The 27,706-nt window shown below is 40.4% G+C and overlaps 2 protein-coding genes across 4 annotated transcripts in view; both read right to left on the reverse strand.

Annotated features, from left to right (window-relative positions):
• The window catches only part of tubgcp6 (tubulin, gamma complex associated protein 6), a 56,850-nt gene extending 53,493 nt beyond the window's left edge, over window positions 1-3,357 (reverse strand). For 2 of the 3 annotated variants that reach the window (XM_041796437.1, XM_041796440.1), the window contains exons 1-3: window positions 3,075-3,357; window positions 1,912-2,717; window positions 1,613-1,776 (exon numbers count right to left, since the gene is read on the reverse strand). In XM_041796437.1, the coding sequence (XP_041652371.1) occupies window positions 1,613-1,776; window positions 1,912-2,697 (950 nt within the window). In that variant the 5' untranslated portion in view covers window positions 2,698-2,717; window positions 3,075-3,357. Of the gene's footprint in view, window positions 1-1,612; window positions 1,777-1,911; window positions 2,718-3,010 lie in introns of all 3 variants that reach the window. The other variant, XM_041796439.1, reaches the window with a different exon arrangement.
• Window positions 3,358-7,420: 4,063 nt separating this feature from the next.
• The window catches only part of plxnb2b (plexin b2b), an 82,813-nt gene continuing 62,527 nt past the window's right edge, over window positions 7,421-27,706 (reverse strand). Inside the window, exons 26-35 of the mRNA XM_041795287.1 lie at window positions 26,609-26,765; window positions 25,670-25,770; window positions 24,262-24,346; window positions 23,693-23,844; window positions 23,255-23,415; window positions 17,956-18,103; window positions 17,713-17,777; window positions 17,508-17,583; window positions 10,619-10,693; window positions 7,421-10,070 (exon numbers count right to left, since the gene is read on the reverse strand). Coding sequence (XP_041651221.1) covers window positions 9,966-10,070; window positions 10,619-10,693; window positions 17,508-17,583; window positions 17,713-17,777; window positions 17,956-18,103; window positions 23,255-23,415; window positions 23,693-23,844; window positions 24,262-24,346; window positions 25,670-25,770; window positions 26,609-26,765 — 1,125 coding nt within the window. The 3' untranslated portion in view covers window positions 7,421-9,965. The remainder of the gene's footprint in view (window positions 10,071-10,618; window positions 10,694-17,507; window positions 17,584-17,712; window positions 17,778-17,955; window positions 18,104-23,254; window positions 23,416-23,692; window positions 23,845-24,261; window positions 24,347-25,669; window positions 25,771-26,608; window positions 26,766-27,706) is intronic.

Genomic DNA, 27,706 nt, shown 5'->3' on the forward strand with positions numbered 1-27,706 from the left:
TCATGAGGAAAAGGGCCAAAATTTACTCCTCATCACAGTAAAACTAGGTAGGATAAAATGTGAGGATGTACACTATATGGATTAAAGCAGTGGTTCTCAAATGGCCCAGCCTCAGGACCTACCAGTCTGTCTTAAGACAGATCATGGCCCAAGTTTCCAAAAAATTCTTGGAAACTTTGGCCGTGAACGCATGTTTAGTTAATTGAATATGTTGCACATTGGAACATGATTGGACCCAAAACACCTGATAAAAACAGAAATTACACCATTATCATGAGAAAAGTAGCCATTTATTGCAAGAAGAGGAGATCAATTAGTTTAAATACTGATTAAACATTTAAATCTACCCAATCTCAAAGTAAACAGGGTAAAATAAAACGTACTGATGCATGTCCAAGAAAGACGTCAAGACTTTTGCCACCATTTTTTTTTTTCAGACACAGAGTCACGACCCACTGAAACCCCGTTGAGAACTACTGGATTAAAGTATTTGGCCACAGCTGTTAACAATTGAATCCAGGTGTTTCAATCAGACCCGTTGCCACAGGTGCATAAAATCAAGCACCTAGCCATGCAGTCTCCATTTGCAAACATTGGTGATACAAAATGGGTCGTTCTGAAGAGCTCAAGCGTGGAACTGTGACGGATGTCACTTTTGCAAAAGACAGATCAGGACATCATGCTGGATATTAAATGATATTTTGGAAATTGGAAGCATTTAGGAACAACAGCAACTCAGCCTGGAAGCAGGAGACCATGTTACATCACAGAGCTGGGTAAACAACTGCTAAGATGCATGGTACATAAACATGGCCAACACTCTGCTGATTTCATAGCTTTCATAGATTTCAAGAGTTTGGAACTTCCACTGGCATTAATGTAAGCACAAAAACAGTGCAGCAGGAGCTTCATGGAATGGGTTTTCATTGCCGAGCAGCTGCATGCAAACCTCACATCACTGAGTCCAGTGCCAAACATCCAATGGAGTGGTGTAAAGCACACTAACATTGGACTTTGGAGCAGTGGAAACATGTTCTGTGGAGTGACAAGTCACACTTCCCTGTTTGGCAGTTAGATGGGCAAGTCTGGGTTTGTCAAATGACAGGAGAACATTGCCTTCCTGACTGCATTGTGACACTGTGAAGTTTGTTGGAGGAGGGATCATAGTATGGGGCTGTTTTTCAGGGTATAGGCTAGGCACCTTATCTCCAGAGAAGGGCAATCTTAATGCTTCAGCATACCAAGACATTTTGGACAATGCAATGCTTCCAACCTTGCACAGAGCAAGGACTATGAAAACATGGTTTGATGAGTTTTGTGTGGAGGATTTTCACAGGCTTGCACAGAGTCCTGAACTCCACTTTATCAAGCACCTTTGGGATAGACTGGAATGGAGATTGCAAGCTAGGCATTCTCATTCAACATCAGTGACGGTCCTCAGAATGAATGGGCACAAATTCCCTTCTTATTTTGCCATGGTATCAAAACGGACATTGATTTTGTTTGATTTTTACAAGTATGGTTTTGTGACAGACCTCTGACGTTTTCTGGAAAAAAAACATGTTTGACATCCCGTTGATCAAATTATCAAAGGCATAACCATGTCACTTACCAGCCAACGGACTCCCAACAGCGCCGCTTTCCAGGCTCAAATGTGCGGAGAGCCTCCCAAATATCAAAGTCTGGAACTGAGCTGGGCTCTGATTGGGAGTCTGGGGTCAGGTTGGAAGCTGACTGGAAGCCCTCATCCTCAGACTGATCCAAACAGGAAGGGACCTGCACAGATACAATATAGCCTTTGATTTGGTTGTATCAGACATGACTTTAAACTTATATCAAAGACTCTTGAAAGTATTAAATGGCTGTAAATAATAACAAGCTTAGATACAAGTCAAGGACCAAGTGTCGTACCCTTATAGCCAGGCCAGTCACATCAATATTACTAGGAATAGGAGGCAGGTCCAGTCTAATGTCTATGTCTGCAGTGCGTGTGTGCTGCAGTGCTCCAAACAGCGTCAGCCTGGTGTCCCTCTCAAATCTTTCTTCGGTTTCTAATTTAGTTCTCAGTGCCAGTAGTCCTGTACCTGGAGGGGCATCCATCAATCTCTGAGTCCCATACAAACTGTCCAAAGTCCCCCATTCCTCTTGACAAACTAAACCCCACGCCCGGGCCTCCAACCTCTGCAGCTCCTCGCTCTGGTAGCCCCAGGGTTGAGGCCTTCGCACCACTGGCCTCTCTCGTCTCATGTAGTCCCTGCTGAAAGAGGTAGGTGGTGGAGGGGCCGAGCCAGCCAAGTGCACCAGAAGCTCCAGGACTGCATCTACTTCCTTTAGGCCAGAGGATGCTCCCTCATGCAGCCTCTCAAGCTGCTCCTCCAGTCTCTCCGCCTCCTCTCTGCACCCAGCCACACGCAAGTCAAAGCATATCATCAGGACTTTGTTCCTGGGTGGTGTGTTAGCTGTGGCGTTTGGTCCTGAGGCAGAACCTTTGGTGCCTTCATGAAACAGCTTGGACAACAGGGCACCATAAGCTCGCTTCTTGAGGGCTTTGCGGAAACTCTCTCTGGAGACTCCTCCCACGGCACGGCGCTTCCATGACACCCCAGTCAGGCTGCAGTCACACAGGGCACCCAGCAGCTCAGTGATGCTGCTGCTGTCGCAGCTGGACTTCACGGTGTTCTTAGGGCTCGAGTACATGGTGGTAGTGTTGCCTCGGCCTACGGGTAAAAATAAGAGGTTGAGCCGAGTAGTTCTGTGTCTAAATGTAACAAGAAAAATATGACATAGAGCATGGCTGCTGGTATGGTGATGCTTTTAGTAGAGGTATAATTTGCATTAATGCGGGAATAGCAGGAAGAAATGTTCACAGCCATATCTTAATGTCTATATCACTTCTCCTTAAACTTTTAACGCCTTATTTCATAAACGAGCCGTGTTAGAAATGATTTATAACGGTTGTTAGCCATTAGCCACGTTATCGAACATATATTATATATATAACGTATCAAACCTCAAACTGAGTAAGGCAGTTGAGTTCCCTTCGGAGCTGAAAGTGTTTCTTTGAATTTATTTACCCTTCAGAGATGTCAGATATTCCACTGATCAGGCGGTTTTAAATCCTGTACACCAAGCGACTCCTGCCGTACATGCTAGCTAACGTGTGTTATTAGCATGGCTGTCCCGATTAGCCTCGGTGCCCAAGAGGAAGCACCCACAATGCGACTCATCAACAAGGAGCTTAAAAGTCTAAATTATTCACTGGATACTTATTCTATCGTTTAGAGCCAGGTTATGTGTTGTTTTGGTGTTGTCCTTTGCTAATTGTTAGCTAGTCATTTCATTCAACCCAGTCGTCCGCCGCGGGGATACAACAAAATAGACTCAGCCCCTTTTGAATATGATTGGGCAATAGATTGTCTAAGCTACTTCGATTGGATAAGGGTTTTAGCAGGGGGACGGTGATTGGTCATTCATGTCCGTCAATCACAGAGTGGCAAGCCTGTCATTTGCCACCGCGCTTTACTGCGTTCACGGAACACGCAAAAATGGAAACAACACCATTTCTGTCACCCCTTTACTGGTTCAAACATCGTAAATTTTACGCCTTTAAGTCTCATTAAACATCGATGACCATACCTGTTCAGATGTTAAAATGTAAGACAGCAGCAATTCTACAATAACTCGCGTCACCACGCTGTAAAGTTCACTGCGTTTTGGAAATACATTAATTAGACTGTCGTATTAGATTATTAATCTTTCCCTGCGAGTTTGTTAAATGATCTAAAATTACAGATCTTGGAGTGTCATTGTTTTGTGTATTACACAAACCTGCTTGTCGAGTTTGTATCCCGATCATCGTCACTAATCCCTGTTGTTTGGACATCATATTGCAGAACGTTGTAATGTACAATACTCCCTGAAGTCTACAAACAAAACTGTACACAGTTGTTGACCGAGCCAGTTCAAGTTATGCAAAAGATTCATTAATGGGTTTTTAAATTTTTTTCTGTTTTTTGGTTCGTTACGGTTGTGGTCTGGGTGTTTTTGCAGTTGTATTTTCCTTTTTTTGATTTTGTTTGGAGTCTGTAGCTTTCTTCTTATGTTTGCTTCTGCACAGCTCAAAGCATCTCGTAAACCATGTTGTTGTTTTTTTTTAAAGTGCTAGATTAATAAAGTTATGATTGGGCTTATGAAACCAGTTTACCTGAATTCAGCGTATAAGGCATCAAATTTAGCCTGAGTGGTGTAGTGCAGAGGTTCTCAGCTGATTGGTCAGGACCTAAAAGTGGACTGCGAAGGTGTGCCAGCAAAAACTGGGACAAAAAGTTTATGATGTACGGTACAGAAGCCCTGAGCGGCTTTACAGTGCATTAAATGCTTTTTTTTTTTTTTTCATTTTTTCTGTGATAGCAGGTACTTTTTAATATTTACCCCAAGATTTCAAGTTAAGATTGGCTTTTTCTGTAAAAAATAAATCCAGTTCACTCTGCATTGTAGAAAAACCTCAGCTGAGGCAGCTTTTACCAGTGTTGGATTATGGTGATAGTCTGTATAGGTATGCTCTAGCTGCAACTTTAAACCCCCTTGTGATGAACCTATCTCTCATCCCTGCATCCTGTACAGGATGGGTGAATGGTCATTGCTCTGAGAGACGTGATCTGCTCTCATTGGGACACTACCTTCTTACATCTCCTCCATGCCAGGCTGGTCCTCTGGAGCTCATAACAGCAGCTCTGACTGGCTTTTACTCCAGGTTCCTAGAGTTCAGTCTGAGCTTGGTGGATCTGTCTTTAGCTTCTTTGCACTGTCTGCTTAGAACTAACTACCGTTAAAGATCAATGAACTTGTTTCTTTTGGTCATTTCAGATCCATAATAAACCTCTTATCCTCTGATTGCACCTGTTTGAATTGACTTTGATGGTCTATTTTACTGTATGTTTTCCTCTAACTTATTACTTCACTTCTATATTTGTAAATGTTTGATATATTTTATACTTATTTTTTATTCTTGTATCTGCTCTACATCATTGTGAATTATTTCTGAGTCTGAATAAAGATTATATTTATCTTCTTTTTACCAGATAACAAAGCTCATTTTCCTAATATAAGGACTTTCTCAAATTCCCATGCTCTCTTGGGAAAATGGGGTAAAACAAAATCTATGAAATCATCTCCTTCTGTAATGACGTGCTTTTTTAAAAACATACTTGCTTTGTTAAACCACTTTTTGTTCCCTTAAGGGTCCTAAATGCAAAATTTTTTGAGTAGTCAACAGTATTTGAAAATTTGGGTCAGGGTTTTCTTAAAAGGAGGGCTGTGATGGGTCCTGATGCACTAGTAGAGAATCACTAGTTCAGTAGATGTGTGATACTTTGATTGAACAAGTGAATTTAGACATCAAACTGGTGTCAGAGTTCATTCATTTGTATTGGGATGTGTTTATAAAATAATGGGCCAAAATTAAAAAGATAAATTTAAACATGCTGATTAATGAATACTACCCAACATACAGTAAGGTTATCCTTATAAAGCACATTAGAAAAATATTCATTCCAACCATAAGGTGCACCCTTTGAATGCCTAAAGTAATGTGTTTACTTTACTATGGGTCCAATAGATATTTCATTTATCAACCATGTTTTGTTAATGTTCTGTTTCTTTCATCACATTGTATGCATCATTTCATCCACATGGCTCTGTTTGATATCACTAATTTTACTCACTCAAATGGATACTTAAAAATCAGAAGTACAAAGGAAACAGGCTGCAGATTATGAGTAAAGACAGTTTTTTCATCATCATGCAGCTCCGAGTCTGTTAAAATGCAAGCTACAGGATTTAAATTATTCATTAAAACAACTATTTAAAATGAAACCACACCATAATCATTTTTTTCACCAACTTCTCCTCCTTCTCCTCCTCTTCCCCCTAAGGCAGTGGAAATCAAAGCCAAATCTCATTAGAAGGTTTGAAACACATGGAGGCAAAATGCAACCTGCTGGTAAACACAGCCCTCTCAGAAGGAGAGGCTGGCTGCTGTTTGTAAAGCAACCCAGGCAGGAGAACAGAAGCCAGATTTTTTAAAGCAGTGTAGTTTATTTTGAAGCAAATTTTGACCTAATTTCTTGTAGGAAATCCAGGAAAGAGGGTGTAGTTAAATAATTATTTTGAGCTTACAATCTTTGATTTCTAGACATTGAGAGGAATGGTTATCACAAGTGCAGCACGCAGCAAATAAAGTTGAGTGGGAATGATGTAAGCAGCTTGTCTTAATAGAAATATAAAGTACAGTACTGCCTTTGATTTTGCACCAGTGATCAAGGACAGTGTAGAAGATGCAGTGCTTGCGATAATCAAGTGTAATCACTCCTGCTTTGGCAGCAGCCCTTGAAGTTGCTCTATCTGTTGCTGCATCAGTGATCTGCTCGGTTAGAAGATGGCCTTCGAAGGCCTCTGGTCTGTCTTTGATATCCCCACCCTTGCGTCTGGGTCTGCTAAGCAGTCCGATGAGGCAATTTTGTCTTTCATCTTTCTTTTCTCCAATTTCATTCTTCGCTGTCAGTACTTAATTAATGTTTTCACAGCAATTTTTCAACCTTCACTGCAGATGACAGATATGCTGTGCAGCTATTTACATTATCAACACAAGTCATGGCGCCAGACCTTGGCTTTTTCGTCTGCAGTCTGAGCCGTGTGACAGGAACCTGATGTGGCATTTGGCGAAATGCGTTGGCCATCATGGAATATGCCGCATGGAAGAAGTGATGCTATCAAGAAAGTCGTTTGGGGTCATAATACGTGCAAAATGTGTGGAGAAAACTGTCATGCTCAAGCTCCTGGCTTTCAGAAAATGATTGGTTAGTTTGAAGAGAGATTATTTTCATAAATCTGCCTATTACTTCAGCCTGTGCGTATGCTCTTCAGTCAATCTAAGGGTAATGTAATGAGCTGTATAAATACCAGAGACTTACAGCTATGATTAGGGCCACTTCAACAAGAAATAAGCTACCTGTAGCAAGTGTTACTTTATCTTTCCAAGGTGATGGCGACTCATGCAATATGCATGGGAGGAGAGTGTTCAATTGAGGCTAATCAATATTCTAAAAGTGAAAAAAAGACAGCAGATATGAAGGGCGTATATGTCTCTGAGTTTATTCACGGAGGAGTGTATGATGAAACCTGTGGGTAACTGCTCCGTCCACACAAAACTTTGTAAAATTAAGTTCATCCAGTAAAACCAGACCAGGTACGAGATGGAGGATCCTCTGAGCTGCCTTGGATGGGAGGAAAAAAGTTGGCTTTTATTAATGGTCCTGTACTGAAAAAAAAAAAAAAAAATGGAGCGTCCCAGTTTCTTTAATCATTACAGCACATTCACAAGTTTCAAAATGGAAAAAAGTCTCGACAACTGCACAAACAGTTCTTTTTTTTCTTCTTTTTTTTGTCCCAGGACTTTATGCATAGGATTATACAGTTAGAATACAGTATTTCAACATGTTTTACAAAGATTTATATGGTATAGGAAAACAAGAAATAAAAATAATAACTGCACAGCAGTAAGAAAGGTCATTTGTCGAGTATAGATAGTCATTTATCATACACACTGTGGAATAGCTTAGAAACACGTGGCAAAGAAAAAGAACAACATTGGAACAATTTTGCGCTATATTCAATCTACATCAAGATACCCTTTTTGATTTCAGACTAATTTAGGAATGCCAGACATTTTCAAGGGAAACCCAAATCACATTGGCCACACTTTTACATTTATTAATTTTGGCCATTTTGCCTTAGCCACCAAAGTCCTACTAAGCACACGCCACAGACGCCCAAAGGAAATGCACACATCAAAACTGCAACCAGAAAAGAAATTATACTGAAATGTCTTCAGCCTATTGGCACACAAATGGCTGCAGCAGGGCATCTAGCATTTTAGACAGCACACATAATATCACATGTCCAAATACATTGCTGTGTCTATAGCACTATCGTCATCATAATCACCTAGTTTACCAATAGAATAATTTAGAAACAATATATATGTATCATCCTATTCAATAAGGCACATTTTTGGTTAAAGAAAGGCTCTGAAATAAGCTTCTTGCATCAACTCTGTCAGCGAGAGAGGAGTCAGCAGTAAACAACAGTGGAGACAAGGATGGAGTCTGCAGTCGGCATGCAATTAAGATCAAAAGCCTCCCCTGCTGATTCCATTATACAGAGTGCCACTCTGCACTGCGCTGAGTGGGCAGTGCCAAGTGCTGTTGGTCTCGATGCCAGGGTGCCACGCTGAGACGGCAGGCAGGCAGGCGGCTTCGAGGTCTGTGCAAACCTCTCTGGAGCCAAGGCAGGAATCGTTAACATTCTGGGGTCTCTGGAGCTCGTTATGCTCCGTCAACTACACACATCTATGATCAGATACAGGGACTACAATTAAATCATCCGTCAACAGCTAAGCCTACAATCTGGGGATGAAACGTGGTGGCGTTTAATGGCCCGAGAAATATCAAACCCTCATTTCTACCCTGTGGACACCTCAGCTTTGACACTGACACTCAATATTTCAATAGCAATTATGTACATGATTGAACCTGACCTCACCAACAAAAAAGAAATTAAAATGTTTAAAACAAAGTATTTAAGTACCAGCTGCACCTCCAGAAAGTTATCAACATCAGCAAAAGGCTATTTCATAGCTTAAGAGGCAGAATGCTTGATGATTATTTGGAGCATTACAGAGGTAACACTAAAAAATGGCACTAAAAATCATAAACACTAAAAATGCAAGGAATCAATTTGGAAATCTCTCTAAAATATTGCTGATCTGCTACTGTATGTGAATACATTAAGTAAGCTAATGAGCCGGTCGACTCATGGTATTCTGGCATTATTGCAGGGCTAATATGAGTGACATAGCTCCAAGTTGCTTCTTGCTTACACAACTTAAAGCAAAGAAATGATTCTGGAAACCGACGCTCAACGAAATGTCTTTAAAAACCTTGAAATGTCCTTCTGTGCTTTAGTTGAAGTGGAATGTATCATGGCACTGTACAATAAAGGGAGACAGACTGTGCTATTATCGACTTCTCCAAGCACAAATGGCAATCCAGCTCGAAGCAAAATCGGAGTCAAAAGGGAAGAATTGAACTCAAACCTTTCTGAACCCTCTGGGGACCCGTCATTCATATGAGCCTGTACATTGCTAGATTAACCGGCGTCCTTGTAAGGACCCTTTGGTCTCTGTCAAAAGGCTCGGCGAGAGCACAGGCTCCAGCGTGTCACTGGGTGTGGGGAGTTAAAATGACAGAAAGCAGGCGTCCCTTCGCCCTCACGCCTGACAGTAGGCATCCTGTGTGTGCACATACACTCGGCGACACTCACACGCATTCAAGGGTAGTAACACACGCTCCTGTTTGCATGACATCTATGCACACACAGGCTAATAAAAACACTATCCGCACCACAAGGTGATCCATTTAAAAAGATAATTTTTTTCCTTATAAAGCTTTCCGCATAAAGACTGCACGATAAAAAAAATATATAATACAATTCTTAAAACCTTTTCTACACAGAAAGAAATTGAACATCTGATTATCTCCTGTGCCAGTGCTCCACAGAAGGGCTTAATTCTTAGAGAGGTCTCTGCCGCACTGCATTGTGGGAGCAATGTTCAGTGAAGCATGAGTGAGCGCGCAGACCTTTAAGGTTTGGCAAGTGAGCTTTAAGGCGTACCTATGACAGCGTAACCCATCATTTTCTTCCCCTTTATACTCTCTTTCTGCATTTCATTAGTCCCTGTTACTCCACAGAACAGAAAACACACGCCCACATGAGTCCCTTCTCACCTTTCCTTATTTCCACGTTTTATTCTCTAAAAGAAGAAAAAAGCCCCTGTTGTCACTGGCTGTATCCTATCATTCTCTCCCTCACCCTTCCCTCCCCCCGCCCTCCCTCCAGTCAGTGTGTTAGAGATCAGTCACTTTGTTTTCCAGGGCGGCTGCTATCTGCTGGAGCCGCAGGGTCAGCTGTTTACTCTGGGCAGCTGGATCCTCGTCTAGGGATGCGATGATCTGTAAGAGGGATGGAAGGTGAGAAGGGCATTAATGGAGGAAAATGAGGGAGGAGACGAATATAAAAGAAAAGAGGAGGAATCGGGCAGAGAAGGGCAGACGAGGAATGTCAGGGAAGCGAATAAGCAAGGACCAGAGAGACGAGCGCAGGACAAAGAGGAAGAAAAAGGTCAGAAAGTAGGAGGAGAGGATGGTGTCATTTGACATCAACAGTCACGTCATATAAGCTGTTATTGTTTTGTGAGCCCCACTTAGGGGAGACTGACAGCCCCATTTGTTTATCCAACTTGTTCATTAGGTTTTGTTTATCCCCTTTTCTTGACCTCAAGTGGCAATGCACAATGGACGCTTAAAAATCAATTCCCAGAGCAATTTTCCAATTCACATCCCACAGAAATGCCTTCAATTAAAATTTCATACAATCACTCTTCTGGCATATCAACAGGGAAGAGAGAGGGGGAAAAAGGAGAAGCAATAATATAGTGGGCAGTAGTGCATTCAGTGGAATAGCCTTCTTTGGGTGTGATAGTAAGAGAAGGGCCTCTTACCCCGTCGTAGTATTTGCTGGCATACTGGTAAAGCTGATGGAGAGCCACTTGTGTGTTCAGTTTGTCTGTGTGAGACTGGAAACAAAAAATCATAATTTCAAGGTTAAGGAGAAAATGTGTGACAGGGCAAGAGTTAAATGAGCAATCTACTTTATGTTTCAAGGTTTATAGAATAGCTATTGAGGAAACACACAGGAAAAAAACAACTGTTTCAAAGAGGCAATATTTTACAAAGCATCAGACATTAAAGATACAATAAACCACAGTTCTTTCACTATTTATGGTTGTCATTTTTCCAGGAGTAGCAATCTAATGTAGCTACATTATGAATTCACCTCCTTATCTTAGATTTTCCAGTGTTTAACGTAAACTGCATACCAATGCTTCAGAAAGTCACACTGCAAATCACTTTGTTACTGTGAGAAGAATCATTTTTGGCCATGTGCCTATCAAATAACCTTTCTCTGTGTATGAGCTATTAATGCAAAGGGACATGGTCTGTGAAGATACATGAAAGGACATGTTGGGCAAAACTTAAAGAGCACTGCTCCAGCTGACTTCAGCCCGGTAAAGAAATGTCTTCAAGCAACCTAAAACATCAAGTGTGTAGTTTTCTTTTTCACATTCTATTCTTGAGATGTTTTGAAAGTGAAAGTCTGTGATGACTTTGCATAAAGTCTTTTATGAAGACTGCCCTTTGGGACTGGCCCAAGACGTCAACATGTAGGTAGCTGATCACAGTATCTACATCAGGGGTCCAGATTTGCTACAGTGAGACACCAGGGTTGTTAGAAATATCTTCTAATCAATGAGTGCTGCATAGTAACACCTAAAAAATGTTAATTAGCTACTTTTGGCCTTGCCTGCAATAATTCTGAACAAGTCAGACAACAATATTATGCTGCCTCTGTATCATATAAAAAAATAACATCCACTGATGATGACTTTCTAAGTCTTGAAAGAGTTTGATCCGTCAGTAGTGCACTGACATGCAGCCTGATCAGCTTGTAAAGTTCTAAGCCCTTCTGCTAATTAAAAACAGGCATTTTGTACGTATGAGACCCTACAGTCGTTCTTCTGCATGTCCACATTATCCGAATTCCACTGACATCCATGTATGCGCCATGAACTGGGCCAGCTCCGTGCCTAATTTCAGAGCCTTTTAGCACTGCTCCTCAACCTAACAAGAAGACCTCCGATGACATCAGACGGCATGTGTCGTGATTAGGATTAAATGTTCAGTTATTACATTTTTTCACCATGATGACAACAATTAACCTTGCAAAACAGATAGATACACCCGTTTCCGTGTTTCTCACTGGTGAATCCATCTTGCAAAGGTCCCGTCTGAACCGTTTGGGTCTGGTTAGAAAGTGACAGGACCAATCAGTGTCGAGGGGCAGTACAGGCATGGCGGAGTCGTGACGTGAGCGGCCAGCAACAAGAAACCGGTGCAATTATGGTGGAAGACATTAGGGTGCTGCTAAAGCCCCAGTTTTATCATAACTTGACGACATTTCTTCGTTAAAAGAAGGACAAAGAAAAGCATTGAGTTGTTTTCTTTTAAAAAACGACAATTACTGTCGTTTTTTACTGTTATGCTGTATTCACACATATACAAAGCTCCTTTAAATTTCCAGAAATTGAAAAGTAAGCTTCATGTGAGAACACAAGCAACTGTATTTTCCATCTCAACTTTACCAGGACTTTTTCCTGCAGCCCACAAGAAAAATGTCAACAGTTTGGAGTAAGCTGATGTAAACGTAGAAGCAGGAAATAATGCAGAAAATTCAAACAAGCTGAGAGGGAGGGGGCGATGATGTTATAACACGTATTTGACTACAGAAAAATCTGGTCGACTGAAGTAACACCAACTCACTGACCCAATCAATGAATAAGGTGTGTGGTGACCTGCACCTTAATCTAGATCAGGCTAATTAGTGTTCTCAGTGTCCTCATTGCTCCCTGAAAACCAGAAACTAAGGAACTCAAAACTGAACATTACAAGCTTTGCAGCCTTATGTTGCACTGAAACAACAACTGAGCCAGAGCTGACCAACGTGCCCCTGCCTATATTCTGATAATATCTGTAATCACAGCAGTATTATATTAAACACAATATTACTTCAGATAGATGTTTCTGTCTTCTTCAGTGAAAACAATTAATGGGACCCATTTGTCTCAGCCTGCTCCGAGTAATATTGAAATATGAATAATATCCAGACAGCATGCAGCTTATATTTACTGGGGTAAATCAAAAATAAGTCTGCTGGTTAGAACATAAAGGAAGATTTTCGGGGGTTATGAGACACTGCTGTCTCTCTTCTCTGCTCTTTGTCCATCTGTAGCAGACACTAACATTAACGTGTGTATTTTAGTAAGATGATAAAGAGACTTAATAAAAAATGTCAGCTGTAAGGTGAATAAAACAGACAGCCATGACAAAGGGAGGCTTGGACACATTCTCAGTGGCACTTCAATACAAACTAAATCCTGCACCTTCCTGAACATGTGTGCTGAGTTGTCGATGTGTTTCATAGTTCTTTAGAGCACTTGATTGCCCACTGCTGCACGTACTTCCCTTTCCCTGTGACTGTCTGACTAAATGTGATTTTGGTCAGACAAGAGCTCACCGCCCAACTGTCTGGGGGGGTTGTCAGCCCATCCATTGAAAGTAGTTTTTTTTTTTTTACACTCATTTCTGAGCGATTTCCTAGTGAGTGTATTGGTCAAATTTCAAGTCAGTCGAGATTTTTCTGTTGGACAGGATGGACAGGACAGAATATCAGAGGCTGGACGTCACATAAAGCAGATGCAGTAGTGATGTGTACAAGATATCCAAGCTGAAGGGCAAGTCAACAGTGCTTTATGCTGTATTGAACATTTTTTATTTTGTATCAGTACTACTTGTTATTGAACAAATCACAGTATCGACACAGAGCTCACTGCAAAAAAAATCCCTAAAATCTCAGTATATGTGTACAGTTCTTGGTCAAAATATCTTAGCATACTTAATATAAGCCCCATTCACCTGAAAAGTCCAGTCAAGTTGTTACAAGCAAAAAATAATAAGTGAAACTGGCTGCCAAAGCTGCAAGCTAAATGTCCTCATTCAGTTTCTTGAAATAACACATTACATCTCATTTCAGGAAATTTACAAGTAAATTAAGCTTGCTCCATTGGCAGCCAGTCTCACTCATTAGAAGCAATTCAGGCCTAATTGTTTGCCTGTTACATTCAGAAATAAGATGTCTAGCTTGGAGTGTCAGGTGAATATGGCTCATATTAGATGCAATGAGATATTCTGACCAGGAAGCATACAGCACACTTAGATTTTAGCATTTGCAATGCACATTATAGTTGACACAGTGCTGATAGTCAATAGCAAGTGGAAGGGATGCACCAATTCACAGGTTTAACATGGGTATCAGTCGATATCAACTCTGTTGACAAACATCAGTCATCTGCAAACAATGTGGCATGAACAGATATCAACAGCTACTTATTATCAATTCATTTTAGGCCGGTATCTAGTTCCCCTAACAGCTGAATCAAATAAGAGATTTTTATTCCAAAGAAGTCCCCTGTTGGACAAACTCTGATCTGTTTTCACTGCAAATATGATGGAAAATGTTGGCACAGTTGTAGAGTTACACCTAAAGAAGGGATAAAAAAAGTATTGGTACTGATATCAGAATCAGCTAAACTACTATTTTAAACATTGATACTAGTATCAGCTCCAGTTTTAATATTAGTGAAAGCCAAAAGCTGTCATTACAGTGCAAAACGCTGTTGTTTTGCTGCCATCTTGAATATCTAGTAATCACTTTCACTAAATGTATGTATCATGACATGTCACCTGACATCAATCCTCTTCTGTCAAACAGGCTGGGAAAAAAATCTAGGAGAGCATGGCTGGAAACAGGATTTTTCACACTAATATCAACCTAACTGTTTATGGCAAATTCACCTTTATCTATAATGACAGCTTTTCAAGTCCCTGCTAATGCATCTAAAATTGCCTCTTATCTCAATTTTCACCTCTGGTAGTTTACAATTTACTTGTCTATTTCTCAGTTGCTTTTTTGGTTTACAGTGTTCTCAAGAAGTGCAACACAGCAAGCTTAAAGCTTTCCATGATGTCCAACGATGACACAAAACCGCACCGTATTTTCACTATTTTTAAGGGAACAGCAATAGAAAATCTGATTTAATCCTAAACCCATCCAAAGCAGTTATTTACCACTGAACATCAGGAGTGGGTTCATCAAGATAAGCCGTAAGTGGAGCTAATTCTTCAGTCAGATTCCATTAAACCGTCATCAAAGAAAAGGGTGCAGTGAGATGACTAATAAGTCATTAGTAATTAGGCCTCCAGTCAGACCTGAAACAGCCGGAAATGATACGCAAAACATGATGGAAATTTGGCATATCTGTTTGTTTTCTGTTATTCGAGAAATGTTTTAGTCTCCTTGAGGCTCCAACAAAGACATGATTTGGTCCTATGAGGTTTTTCATATCTTTCACTGGAGAAGTGAGTGGCTGTTTAAGTCACCCACTCATAAATGTTATGACAAGGTTTGTTTCTACTGCACTTTTAAGCCTTTTTCTTTGGTAAAATTAACATCTTTTATGAGGAATTTCTGTTTTATTTGTGTGTGTGATGCTTGAAAATTTGAATAAAGGAGGTGGGATCAAAGAAACTTCAGCCGTGTTTCCATCAGGTGGTCCAGTTTGAATGAAAACAGTTTGGTATGGTTCAGCAGTTCAGACTGGTGACAGAAATCAGTAGTGAATGAGCAGTAATCAGCTTTATTTCAGCTGAAAACTGCTGTGTTTTAATTACTTTATATTAACAATGTTCAACATGTTCAGTAGAGATCCTCAGCTGATACAATATTTTTATAGAAATATGTGGAGTCCTAACAGTACATTAATTATCCATCCTTTTACCTTAAAGGAAAATAAAGACCTTAAATTTCATCAGACCAACCACACAGTAAAATAATATCTACAGTGACAAGGCATCTAATGACAACAGATTATGTTTTAGAGCTGTATAAATAGTCCCGCGATGTCTGATTAACACAGAGGAAAGACAAAAAGGACTGTCCAGTCCATTAATATTTATTTCAGATTACATAAAGTAGCCTTTGTAAATTAACGTGATTTTTGATGGTTAAATACTGAAGTTATGTCTGTTAACGCTTCATGAAGTGAACGTGTCTGATGCTTTAACAGTTCATATGACAATATATGACAGTTTAGAGCTGTATCGTAATAATTTGTCACACTGAAAATGAACTAAAGGTGTAACTGCCGTTTAAATCGAACAAGATTAAGTAAGAAATCCTGGGTACATTGATGTTGTTTTAAATAGGCTATAGCCTGAAGTTTTGCGAACAGATCTAAAAATGATAGAGCAATCTCTTAACAGGCAACCTAAAGAAAAAATAAGAAAATGAATCACTAAAGTACATAGAATCAACTGATCTAAAGCTTTGTATTCACAGCACTTCATCATTAATTCAGTTTCACATCTATCACCAGGCTGATGTGAGTCTTCATTTACTTGAAATTAGGTCCACATAAACATCAGGAACAGTATGGATCTCTAGCTGCATTTCCATTACAGATTTTCACTAAATAAAAGCGATATTTCTTAAATTTTGACTAAGTACAATTGTGACTGTTTCCATTGAAGGGACTTTTTGGCATGAGCCTCACAATTCTCGTAAAATCTCATCTCCCAAGCTGCAAGGAAGCTAGACACTCAAACCCTGTTGCGTGTTGGTATGGTTACGATTACATTTACAGCAAAGACGAAAATCAGGCCACATGTAAGGGTGTAAGTATGATGTTAAGAAAAGTCTCGTCTCTTCTTCTGTCCACACGTATCGCGCCATGTTGTCTTTGAGTGAACTGGTAATGTGATACCGTATGTCCAGTGGCGCGTAAATGTGGAAAAAGTGTTTCCATTGCACCTTTGTGATCATTTCTATATCAAAATGTCTGAAAAACCTCCTCATGAGAGTGTAACAACTTTTTGGGATATTTGAGAGGTTTTTTGAAATTCAGGTGTTTGCATTACTAGTTTTTAATTGTGCTATTAAGATTTTGCGCATTTCTAAGGGTAATGAAAACGTAGCTTCTGTTGAGTCCAAATATCCCTAATGTAAGTGGATATTAGTCTATTATTCTCCTGTTTTCACCCACTCCTCATAGAGCAGACAGCTCTGTTTGATTTTGCAGCCCAGCTGAGCAGTCGCGTCACAAGCTGAAAGTGGAATCAGTGCAAACTCCTATTGTGTGTGTGCAGCTCCACCCTTTTGGGTGCTTAGGTAAACTTAGCACCCCTAAGGAAGGTTGACCAAAACAGTCAGTTTATTGAGAACCTTTCCAACTTTTGATAATGGAAATGCAAAAAAAAACAACCAAACAAACAAACAAACAAAAAACGTACCGTGCCGTACCAAGCTGAACCTGACCATGCCGTAAAAATGACCTATTAGTGGGCTCTTGAAGGAAGAGTTACCAGCATCTTTAAAAGAACCAGCTCATAATTCTGTGTCATGTTGCTGTTTTGAAACTACTCACCCTGTGTAAAGCATAAACCATAGAAGTTGCTCTTAGCATAGCAGAAAAAAAGGTTATAAAAGAACTTCTTGAATAAAGGGCACAGGTTTGCGCTGCTGCTTTGTACATCAATATACTGTTTAGTATCCTGTTGTATTTCTAGTTTTTGCTGAAGTCCTGATTTAACATCCCTTGCTTTTATCAAAGTGACCACAGATGGCGCTAAATCCACAAGAAAAATTACCATAAGGATTTGTCACCTTTAAATCAGAGTGATCTATGTGGCACAGAAAATGACAGCTGTGTTTCTCACCCGTGACACTTCTGCCAAATGCGTGTTCATGTCCTGGTCACTGACAGGAACCATCTGCCTGATGCCCTTGTAGTAACTACACACAGAAACAGAGAAGAAAAGAGGGTAATCACTACACTGTGCAAGCATTATTGACATAACTATTACGAGAGGCATTTCTTGGTGACATGAAAACAACAGATCGAACGTTGGTGAAAGGACTTACTCATCCACCATCTTCTTGTAGGTGGAGATCTCCTTTGCATAGAGAAGTTTGTTACTTGGAGAGTCCTAGTGGCAGAAAGTTGACACAAGAGAGAAAACATTGACACTTTAGATTGGTTGACCTGCTCTGACATCCCCCTTGTCCCGCCTTCATAATCCACTTTCTTCTCATCTTCTCTGTCTTTTCTCCCATCTTCAATCTTGCTCTTTCACCTCATTCTCCCTCCTCTTTTTCTCCACTTACCCGGCTGAGTTTATGCTCGCTCTTGGTGCAGGCGTCCATGAAAGTCTGGGCGATGACAGAGAGCGAGGCGTCCACAACTTCGGACACGTGGACATCGAAGGTGAAGTGGGGGTTTTTGAGGATGTTCACCCAGAAGCGCAGAGGAAGGCTGCACAGGAAGGAAAAAAAGGGCAAGAAATCTATCTATTATGGCAGTTGTTAACTTTATTATTGCTTCAGAAAATCTCATCAAGTGCATTTAGATCTTTCAGTTCATTTGAGTCAGGGAGATTTTTCATGTGTGAGAGCACTTGCCTGAGGTGCAATTGAGTGCAGAACAAGATAATAACAGGAGAGGAGAAAAGCCTCTTTTCTAAGTGTCAGTTTATTCAGAACAATACCCTCAACTGTCCCTGAATATTACCATTTCACATGATACTGACCCCTCCCAGGATCATTGCCGCTGAAAGAAAATGAAACGAAAACAATCTGAATAACCTCCGATGATTTTTCTCTTCATAACGGGAGATACCTACAGAGATTTTTGGTCAATGAAGCTTGTCTACCCAAACAAATAATGATTGCAAATGTTCCTTTTATAACAAATCCTTGACCTTTAGAGCTCCCATGCAGCCTAACAACCTAACGCACGATTACTTAAGGTAATGCTTGAGTACGCTCGCTAATTTCCCTTCAGAGCAGTAAAAAAAAATAAGCATGCCCTGTACGCATCTTTCAAACCTCATGTCAGCCTGCGAATTAAAAAGAACACTGAAGTTTCCAAAAAAAACTTCCCCGCTGTGATCGAAAGCTCCGCCATCTGAGACAAGCGCACACCGTGTAAAATTCAGACTGGTTTGGCAATATCTCAGGGGGGAGGCTGCAGCGGGAACACAATAGAAGCATAAAAATAGCAATGTTGCTATAATCACAGAATTAAATTAGCTTGGGACATAATTACCATGTTTGTTTGTTGTGGCTCATACACACATTCATATTTAATACATGGCCCTCAGTTGATTTGATAAACAGAACGGGTGGATGCAGAACGTGGTGTGGTGTGTAGTAAGTAATTAAATCGCTCATCTCCTGTCCTTGTGTGGGTGCTCTCTCGCCAGCCTAACGTCAATCACCAGCATCTACATGCAACACGTCGTCTTGTACGCTTGAGCCTCAGCCGACGTGACACTAATTTATGTACTTAAATGTCACATGAGAGCAGGGAGGGGATTGCGATGGCAAACTAAGTGAGCTGAAAGAGTATATTTGTATTCAGCTGTTTCTTGGATAAGTAAGTTTTATTTCTTAGAGAGCAACTATATCTGCAGCTGGATTTGTTGTGTCAATCACACTCTGACAGAAAGTGTCTGCAAGTAGAGATTTACAGTTATGGGTGAAGAGAAACCCAGGAAATGTACAGAACTGATGCACTAAAGAACAACTCTAAGGGATGCATCTTTTACAGTATACATAAAAATATTTCATAAGTTTTTAAAACACAATAAATTGTCTAAGATTTATCAAGAGATTCCTGAACTTTATGGTTTGAGAAAAAGCAGATTTCTGCAAGATGTTAGAAGTCCCCCATGGGACAGATTTTACTTTCAAATTTCTCTGTTATTAGAGGCCAGAAGTGGAAATAAAATGTTTCAAAAAGGAACACAAAAAGAGAATATATTCCAGAACAGCCTTTCCAAAACTTCAGTGTGCCTCGGCCAGACTTCAAAAATCACATTTTGCTGCTATTTCCCAACTGCAGTATTTTATCAGTGCCTTCAGAGACATAACCTTTTTCAAAAAGGGATTTGCAGAGTGACAAAATACAATTAACAAGCCACCACTGATTGCGTATTTTTTATCAGATATCTGTAAAGTCACCTACATTTTTTCCAATAACAGTACTTAACAACTCTGCAAACTCTCTTCCAAAAGGATAATCAAATTATTAGTATTAGGAAGTGAGTGGGCAAGTAAAACATTTAACACTAGTTAATCTAACACCAATTAAACTGTGACAGTGACAAAAAACAGCGACATGCAAATTAAATACTCTGGCTGAGATGTTTTCATTTGTTTTTTTCAACAGTACTTAACTTTTAAACAAGTATTTCATGATAATTTAAAATGTCAGTAGTTGGTTGCTTTTGCTTAATATGAATAACCTGCCATGGCCCACCTGAAGGACCTCCAGGGCCCATCAGTGGGCCCCAACCCAGACTTTGGGAAGCACTGTCCTGGAAGAAAGAAACCCCTTTAAAAGAAAAATTACACTGAATGTAAAGGTTATAAATTATGGTGACGTCAGATATGCTGAAGGAAGTTTGGATTATTTGTTGTAAAAATGTTAGACATTGTTGTGTCTGAACTATGTACTAAAATACAAGGTTTCTATAGCCTGGTTTATACTTCTGAGTCAAGTCTTCTATTTAGCTACACTGTAGTGGCATATGCGGTTGTGAGCACTACATTTCTGTGTGCTGGTGTGTATCCTCTCCTGGCTTCAAAAGCAATCCCATGCACACATGCAACACTCTTAAAATCATCTTTGTCCACATGAAAATGATAAAAATGCTCTGTTATGTGTTGTAAAGAGCATTCCATATTAACAATAGTCTGTCCTTCACTGTGCAGGCGAAGCAACCCACTCAGAGACAGCAATGATGTCATTGATGTACCAAAATTTGCTGGCCCTTCTTATGTAATGACCATTTAATATCTAAAACCTGTCTCACCAACCCAAACCAACTCTTGTCCAAAGCAGCAGAGACCTCTGAAGTCCATTCAGACATCTCTGTGCATCAACATAGTAGGAGCGCAACCAGGTGTGCATATGTAAGCACGTAAAAAGACCGGTTAGCCACATTAACATCAGCACAAGTTTGGAGCAATCCTTGCCGTGTAAATGCAAGTGATAATGTTACACACCAGTGACATTAAACAGACGAGAAACTGCTGCACAGTGTAACGTTATAATCCCAAAACTCCATTTGCCCCTTCTACACATAAATCAAGTAAACAGAGTTTCTAAAAAATCTTCATCCTGAGAGGAGATTTCCAAAAGGTGGGTTTTCAGTGAACTAAAGCACCATTTGCATATGTCTGAAAGGCCAAAACACACATACACAAAATGTTTACAACAATACCCACCTACATGTGGACTAGTCCTGACAGAGATGGATTTATGATTTGATCAAGCACTCAGAGCTCTGCTTTTTTGGTCTGTTTTGATCAGGGCTCGGCTTCTCATGTCTGTTATTGTTTCGTGCCACTAAAGCTCCACATCCACAATCTTGTCTCTGTGGTTTACTGACTGTTAGTCGTAAGTGCTATATCAAACACTAATGCTACATTCAGATCAAGAAAACACTATAAAGCCAGGCCTAAACTGTGAGGTTTCAAGCTCACTCTGTGATAGTTGTGGAAGAATGTCACTCATACTGAATAGCTTGCGTCGCACGACCATCGCGGACAATTTATGTGCTCACATTATATGTCCGATGTCGTGCACGGCCTAAATGCTCACTCTGTTCCACACACAAAACAGCATGGTCATCTGTGTCAGCTGAAGGTCCGTGGGTAGGAATATTTCCTGCTCGTTTATTTCCTTTATTAAAGCTGGGGGGAGAGGGAGCATTACAAAGCCATTCCTGCTGTCTGTCAGTTTACAAAGGAAAAAAATATCCTAAAGTTGAGGACTGTGCTCGTGTTTCAGTTCTCACTGTGGGAGTGTTTGGAGTCATACAGCCAAAATATCAAACATGTCAGAAATCTAGCCGACCGGTCAGGAGAGGCTGGTCAGGCTGTAGTCAGCCGTAGTATCCCTCTGTACACAGCATGACAATGACGCATGATCCAACAGAAAGTCGGCACAACTTCCAAATGAGTTAACCTGACACACCAGATGGATTTGTTTCACACATCCATCTGGGAAAGCTTCAAAAGGAAACGTTTGAGAAAAGGCAGAGGCTTTGAAAAAAACTCAGAATGTGATTGGATGAATGTTCTGTCCGTCACATTTCTATGGGCCAATCAGAGCAACAAAACACGTGACGTAGCCGCTATCGAGCTGCACATGGTTTTAACGAAGAAATGTTTTCAAGTTCTGATACAACTGGCGCTTTAGCAGCATCCACGCTAATCTCTTCCTCCATAATTGCACCAGCTCTTGCTGCTGCTTGTTTACATCACAACTCTGCTGCGCCTGAAAGTACTGCCCCTCATTGTTGATTGGTCCTGTCACCTTCTAACCGGGCCCAAACAGTTCAGATGGGAGCTTTGCAAGATAGATTCGCCTGTGAAAAACAAGGAAGCAGGTGTATCCATCTGCTTTGCAAGGTTACAAATGAGTTGTATGACATAAAATTTGCACACCCGGCTTATGAGTGTCCTAAAACAAACCCCAACAGGATGAGGGAATGCACTTCCTATATGTTAGGATTTGACAAACTGGTTCATCTCCACCCACCTCACACCAGAAAAGACACACAAAATTCATCGTTCAGAGACTAGCTGTCAACCTGTGCTACTTAGTGGACCAATCATGGGGCTTTCAGCCTGCACTGATCCGACAGTCCTCAGGAGGTGCATGTCAGTCTATGTACATAAAGCCCTCTATGTACAGGGTTTTGGAAACCTATGGCGTTGATCTGACACAGAAGTATAAATCAGTTGTTGCTACTTTTTCTGTAATAGTCCTCCCTAACAAAAAGCTTTGGGGCTCATGATTTGTCAAGAAATCTTCTTAATGGAAAAACTGACATTTCTTTACACAACCAAAGGGCAAAACTGAAAGAAAAATGGGGGAAAAACACTAAACAAAAGTAAACACCGAAAAAGAGTTGGTTGAGTTTTCCTTTATACTTTTTGTGATTAAAGTAACCTTTTACATGCTGCTATTTCTTTAAATAGCATGAAAACAAAAAAGAAAGCAGAACATAGCAAGTACATGCATTAGACGCTATTTTATATCAGGGATCCTATGACTCCTCAGATCAAAACAGTGAATTCTTAATAGGCCCTGATGCCAAGGCTGAGAGCTACTAGGCCCCAAAAACTCAAAGGTATTCAACCAAATTTGACAACCAATGCTTCTTATGCATAAACATGAATCAATCTGTTGATTACACCTTTAGCTTATTGTATAAAATTTTTAATGCAGATTTTGGCTTTAATGGCATAAGTCTGGGGTATACTGCCGTATTTTTTAACAAAATAAAAGTTATGATTTCTTCTACTCTTCTTCTTCTTCTTCTACCAACATGAGTGCCTACGATTAAAGCTCTAACAATAATTACTGTATTCATACATCGAGATCTTCTACCTGTTCGTCTTCCAGATGTGGATGGTCTCCTCATCCACATTGTTGTGTTTCAGAGCTTGCTCATCCAGGAAGTCAAAGAAATATTTGACAGCCGGTGGCACCACTGCCCCCGAGCACAGCACGCTGCGGAAAAAGTCATCCACAAACTGCTGCAGTGTTCCCTGAAAAGAGGCCACAAATAATGTGAGGCAGGGCGGAGATGGAGAGCAGAGCCAGAAATATCACAGTCTGAGGACATAACTATTTGGACATAAGTGTGAGCGTAGCTACTCAGGTTTTCTTCATATATTTTGCATCTCATTTGCACTATTCAAACATGGAAGCTACCAATTCAAGATTGCATTTTCAGTAGAAAAAAATAAATTTACTATTTCCAGGAGATAGATTTGATAACTACTTTAGGAACATCTGATTGAGTGAGGGATTTTGCTGATGTACCTTTACAGAAAGGAGTCGCGTTAGATAAATCTCTGTAATGGCTTTGGTCATCGACTTGTCCTTTATGCTCCCTCGTTTAGATTTGATCTCATCCAGTTCGTCCGCTGGCCTCACCAAATGGAAAACCTTGTCGTCTTCCAACAGAGCATTTCCTGTCATCGTCAGAGAGAAACAATACTTTGAAACTTTCTTTTTAATAATTATCCTCCTTTCTTATTCATGCACAGTCTCACAGAACATATTCAGATGATTAAAAAAGGAGCGTGTTTGTCAACTGAATTTGAATGCAGGGAGAATATTCAAGTAGACATGCAAGACAATAAACTGCTCAGATATGCACATGAAAACACAAGAGATAAAAGAGCATATTATTTCAGCATAATCTTAGTGTGCTATAGATAAAACAGCATGTATTAGCATGTTAAATGAGAGTGGAGATCTTGTTGAAACCCTGGGGGAAAGAAACATGAGGCCAGTGTTACATTATCAAGAATGCGTCTGATCTACACTTGTCTTGGTTCAACAAGTGTGTTTATGTGTACTGTATGTGTGTTTTCAGAGACACGTACGCTCTTCGTGGTTTTCCTGGTTCTGGTCATAGTTCTGCTGTGTATGAAGGACTCTGGACAACACTAATGTGGCGTTATCCCGCACCTGGAAAACAGACAACAGTCTTTTGTCAGACAGTAGACAGATGACAATACAGACTTGCTTCACACATCTTGTATTTATTAGGTGCAGAGACTTGGGTCAGCAGTCTATTTTAGCGCCTCAGAACTAATTCATAATCAATACCATTGAATGGACAGCAACATTGGGTCTTTAAAGGGGTATTTACAGGCCATTTTCTCTGGCATCAACCCTTCATTGACCCCACAAAACCTGTGATTACCACTACTCCAACACTGCCGATAGATCTATGGCAGCAAGACTGCAAGACACAGGGACAACTGCAGGGCAATGGCAGCAAGCACGAATGAAAGAGAAGCACCTTTAAGAGGAGGGGATTTAAGTGGCTGAAAAGCAGGACAACAAGGGGATATTTGTGAGTGACCTTTATTTTCAGAGGATCAATACCATGCCAAGAAGATTTAGTGTTGTGCTGTAGCTGTTGAGAGCTGACAGCAGCGAGCCAAGACCGAGCGCTTTGAACTGTCTGCTGGTGAGAAATTAAAAATCGCAGGCATCTCGCCAAACTGACAAAGGCAAACAGTGGGGGAAAGAGGCTGTATGCAGCTTTTAAATGTCTGATTTATGAAACAGGTTAACATTAATATTACTTTTGTACTTGCTCTATCTTGGACGTATTTATTTGTGGTACAAGAACTTGTGTAATGTTTCCCAAGACTACATTTCGTTTGTCACCCATCTTTGCCATAAAGGCCCAACTTGGTACAACAACTAAACATTAGTGAAAGTAATAAAAAACTGAGAGTAACAGGAGTTTCATGCTTTATGTTGGGAATATGTGACATTGCAATGTCCCCATCGAATACATCAGATATAACCACATATGCATAAGAACATGTTGGAAAACTGTTGCTATTATGAGTATGATAAAACCATAAATTGTGGGAAAAATACAGATAGATACCAGACTTTTAGGTCTGGCTCAATGATATGAAAGCTTTTAGCTAGTTAGCTAAGCAAACTAGTTTACTGCTAATAACAATGAAAAAGATGTGTAGTATTTAGTGTAGCGTCGCAGAAACTAAACATTAGCTAAGCTAACGTATTAGCCAACACTTACACTTGAAAAGCAAGTGTGTAACAGTGTAACTAAATAGTAACTAAACATTAGCGTAACTAACTTATTAGCCTACACTTACACTTGACAAGCTAGCGTGTAAAAGCTAGTAAAGCTTCATAGTAACTTAACATTTGCTTAGCTAACTGGCTACTGGTGCCTCTTTGGATCACATGTGGTTTTTAGTCTTCCCTTTATGAAAGTATTTTATCTATTTTGTCAGTACTCACATTGTAATGTGCTAGAGTATTGATGCGTTTCCACCTGCCCTCTTTCTGGGATGTCAAGTCCAGATCTGACAAAATCTGCCCTGTTGAGCCAGGACGCCACTCTGTGATGAAGGAGGGAAGAATCAATCAGAGAAATTCTTCAATTGTGGATTAAATTAATAGTTTGGTACAGATGCATATATTTCATCACAGGTTATCATCACTCAAAGGTAAAACCGTAACAATGTGTAAATCCTGGATTTCATTCTTCTCTCTCCTTCTCTCAGGAATGAATGACACACTTGAACTAATATGGGATGAAAAAGTGTAGGATCAGTATTTTCTAAGCAATCTGAATCTGTTTCTTAACTGTGATTTGCAGCTGAGCAATTTCAATTAAGAAAAATCCAACACAGCAGCAAACCTGAGCTGAACACCATCTGGGACATATGATTCATTTACAAGCACCACCAAATAAGGGGGTTATCTCTGTGACTCACCATGAAAGAAGACAGATCTCTGCTTATCTAAAATGTATAAAGCAATGAGATCTACAGCATGCGTGGGAATAATAAAAACGTCTTTGATGTTTGGGAATGTCCACAGAGCTTTTGCCTTTCAAGTCAGTCCCTGAGGATTCTGACTACTGTAGCAAGTAAAACTTTGTTTAGGGATAAAGGCATTTTTCATGTTGGTGACACTGAATAAAATTCTCACCTCAACAAAGCCTTTTTATTCCACAGACAGAAACAGAGAGAGAAAAATATCCTCCTTGAAATGATGCAAACATGAAAAAAATAAAACTATATAGACAATGCATGATTCAACTGAACATGCATTTCAGTAAAGACAGAAATCCTATTTATCTTGAGATCCTCTCCACTTCATGATACTCCTCTGTTATTCATGATGTTCCCTGCTTCATCTCATCCTCCTCTTAAGTGTTCTTCATTAACTCACCCAGCGTGACACTGTCAACCTTAGGCCTCTGGGAGTATGGCAGGTTCCTGTACACCTGCTCTATGATCTTCTCTTTCACCTGCGAGATGGTGTCACAGTTCAGCACCTTGACGGGCGTCACATCTGGACCCTCTCCCTGCACCAGCACTTGAAGGGTCTGGAAGCACATGCACACAGAAAAAAGGAGAACACACATTAAGCTCATGGAACATGTGCACCTACGCAGACAAATGACAAATATGCAGAAATATTCAAACATGGCCAGAGCACCCAGCCACCCACCAACAAAAAGTACACCCACACAACCCAAGTCCCTCTGTCGGGATGTTGTCGTCATGGCAACCGGGTTTCTGTAGGCACTCACACAGATATACACTCTGATTTGACACCTGAGAAGACTGCTGTCACCATGGCCAGCTAATGACCAAGGCACGGTGGGAGCAAACTCAGACCCACCTCACCTCCCACAGTCAGTCAACTCTGTCAGAAATAACTAACTGACCAATGCAAGGATTCAAACAAGAGGCAAAGAAAATCTGACCCATATAAGCTCCTCTGCTTCCAAGGTGGGAAGAGCATGCTGTGAATTAAAGCCACCAGGGAACCCACTGTCGGTCTGTGAAATCAAGCTCATCGGATTTTTTTTCTCCCTCTGTAATTCAATCACACAAGGCGATCCATCACGGCAGGAGACGTGTAATTCAGGCTAATTTGATAATTGTCCTCGACAACGCCATTACCCATGGGTCTTTTTATTTGTGCTGACTTTAACAGAAAACAGCTGTGTTCACATTAGCTTCCATTATTGAAACACGATACAAAAAGCAAGCCTGGGATGCAGGCTTTTTTCCCTGACTCCCAAAAGCTGCCCAAATGGATACAGAGCAGTTGCAGGTTGGGGGAGGTGAGGGCGTGTTTGTCGAGATGGATTCTGCTCTTTAGTTCAATCAATCAATCAATCAATCTTTTTTTGTATAGCAGAAATTCATAACTGAACTTATCACAAGACAATTCACAAAGAGGACAGGTCTAGACCATACTCTTTGATGTATCATCACAAAGACCCAACACTTATCACTATGAACTCAACACTAGCAT

Source organism: Cheilinus undulatus, linkage group 9, assembly GCF_018320785.1.
Source record: "Cheilinus undulatus linkage group 9, ASM1832078v1, whole genome shotgun sequence".
In the NCBI taxonomy this organism is placed as follows: Eukaryota; Metazoa; Chordata; class Actinopteri; order Labriformes; family Labridae; genus Cheilinus; species Cheilinus undulatus.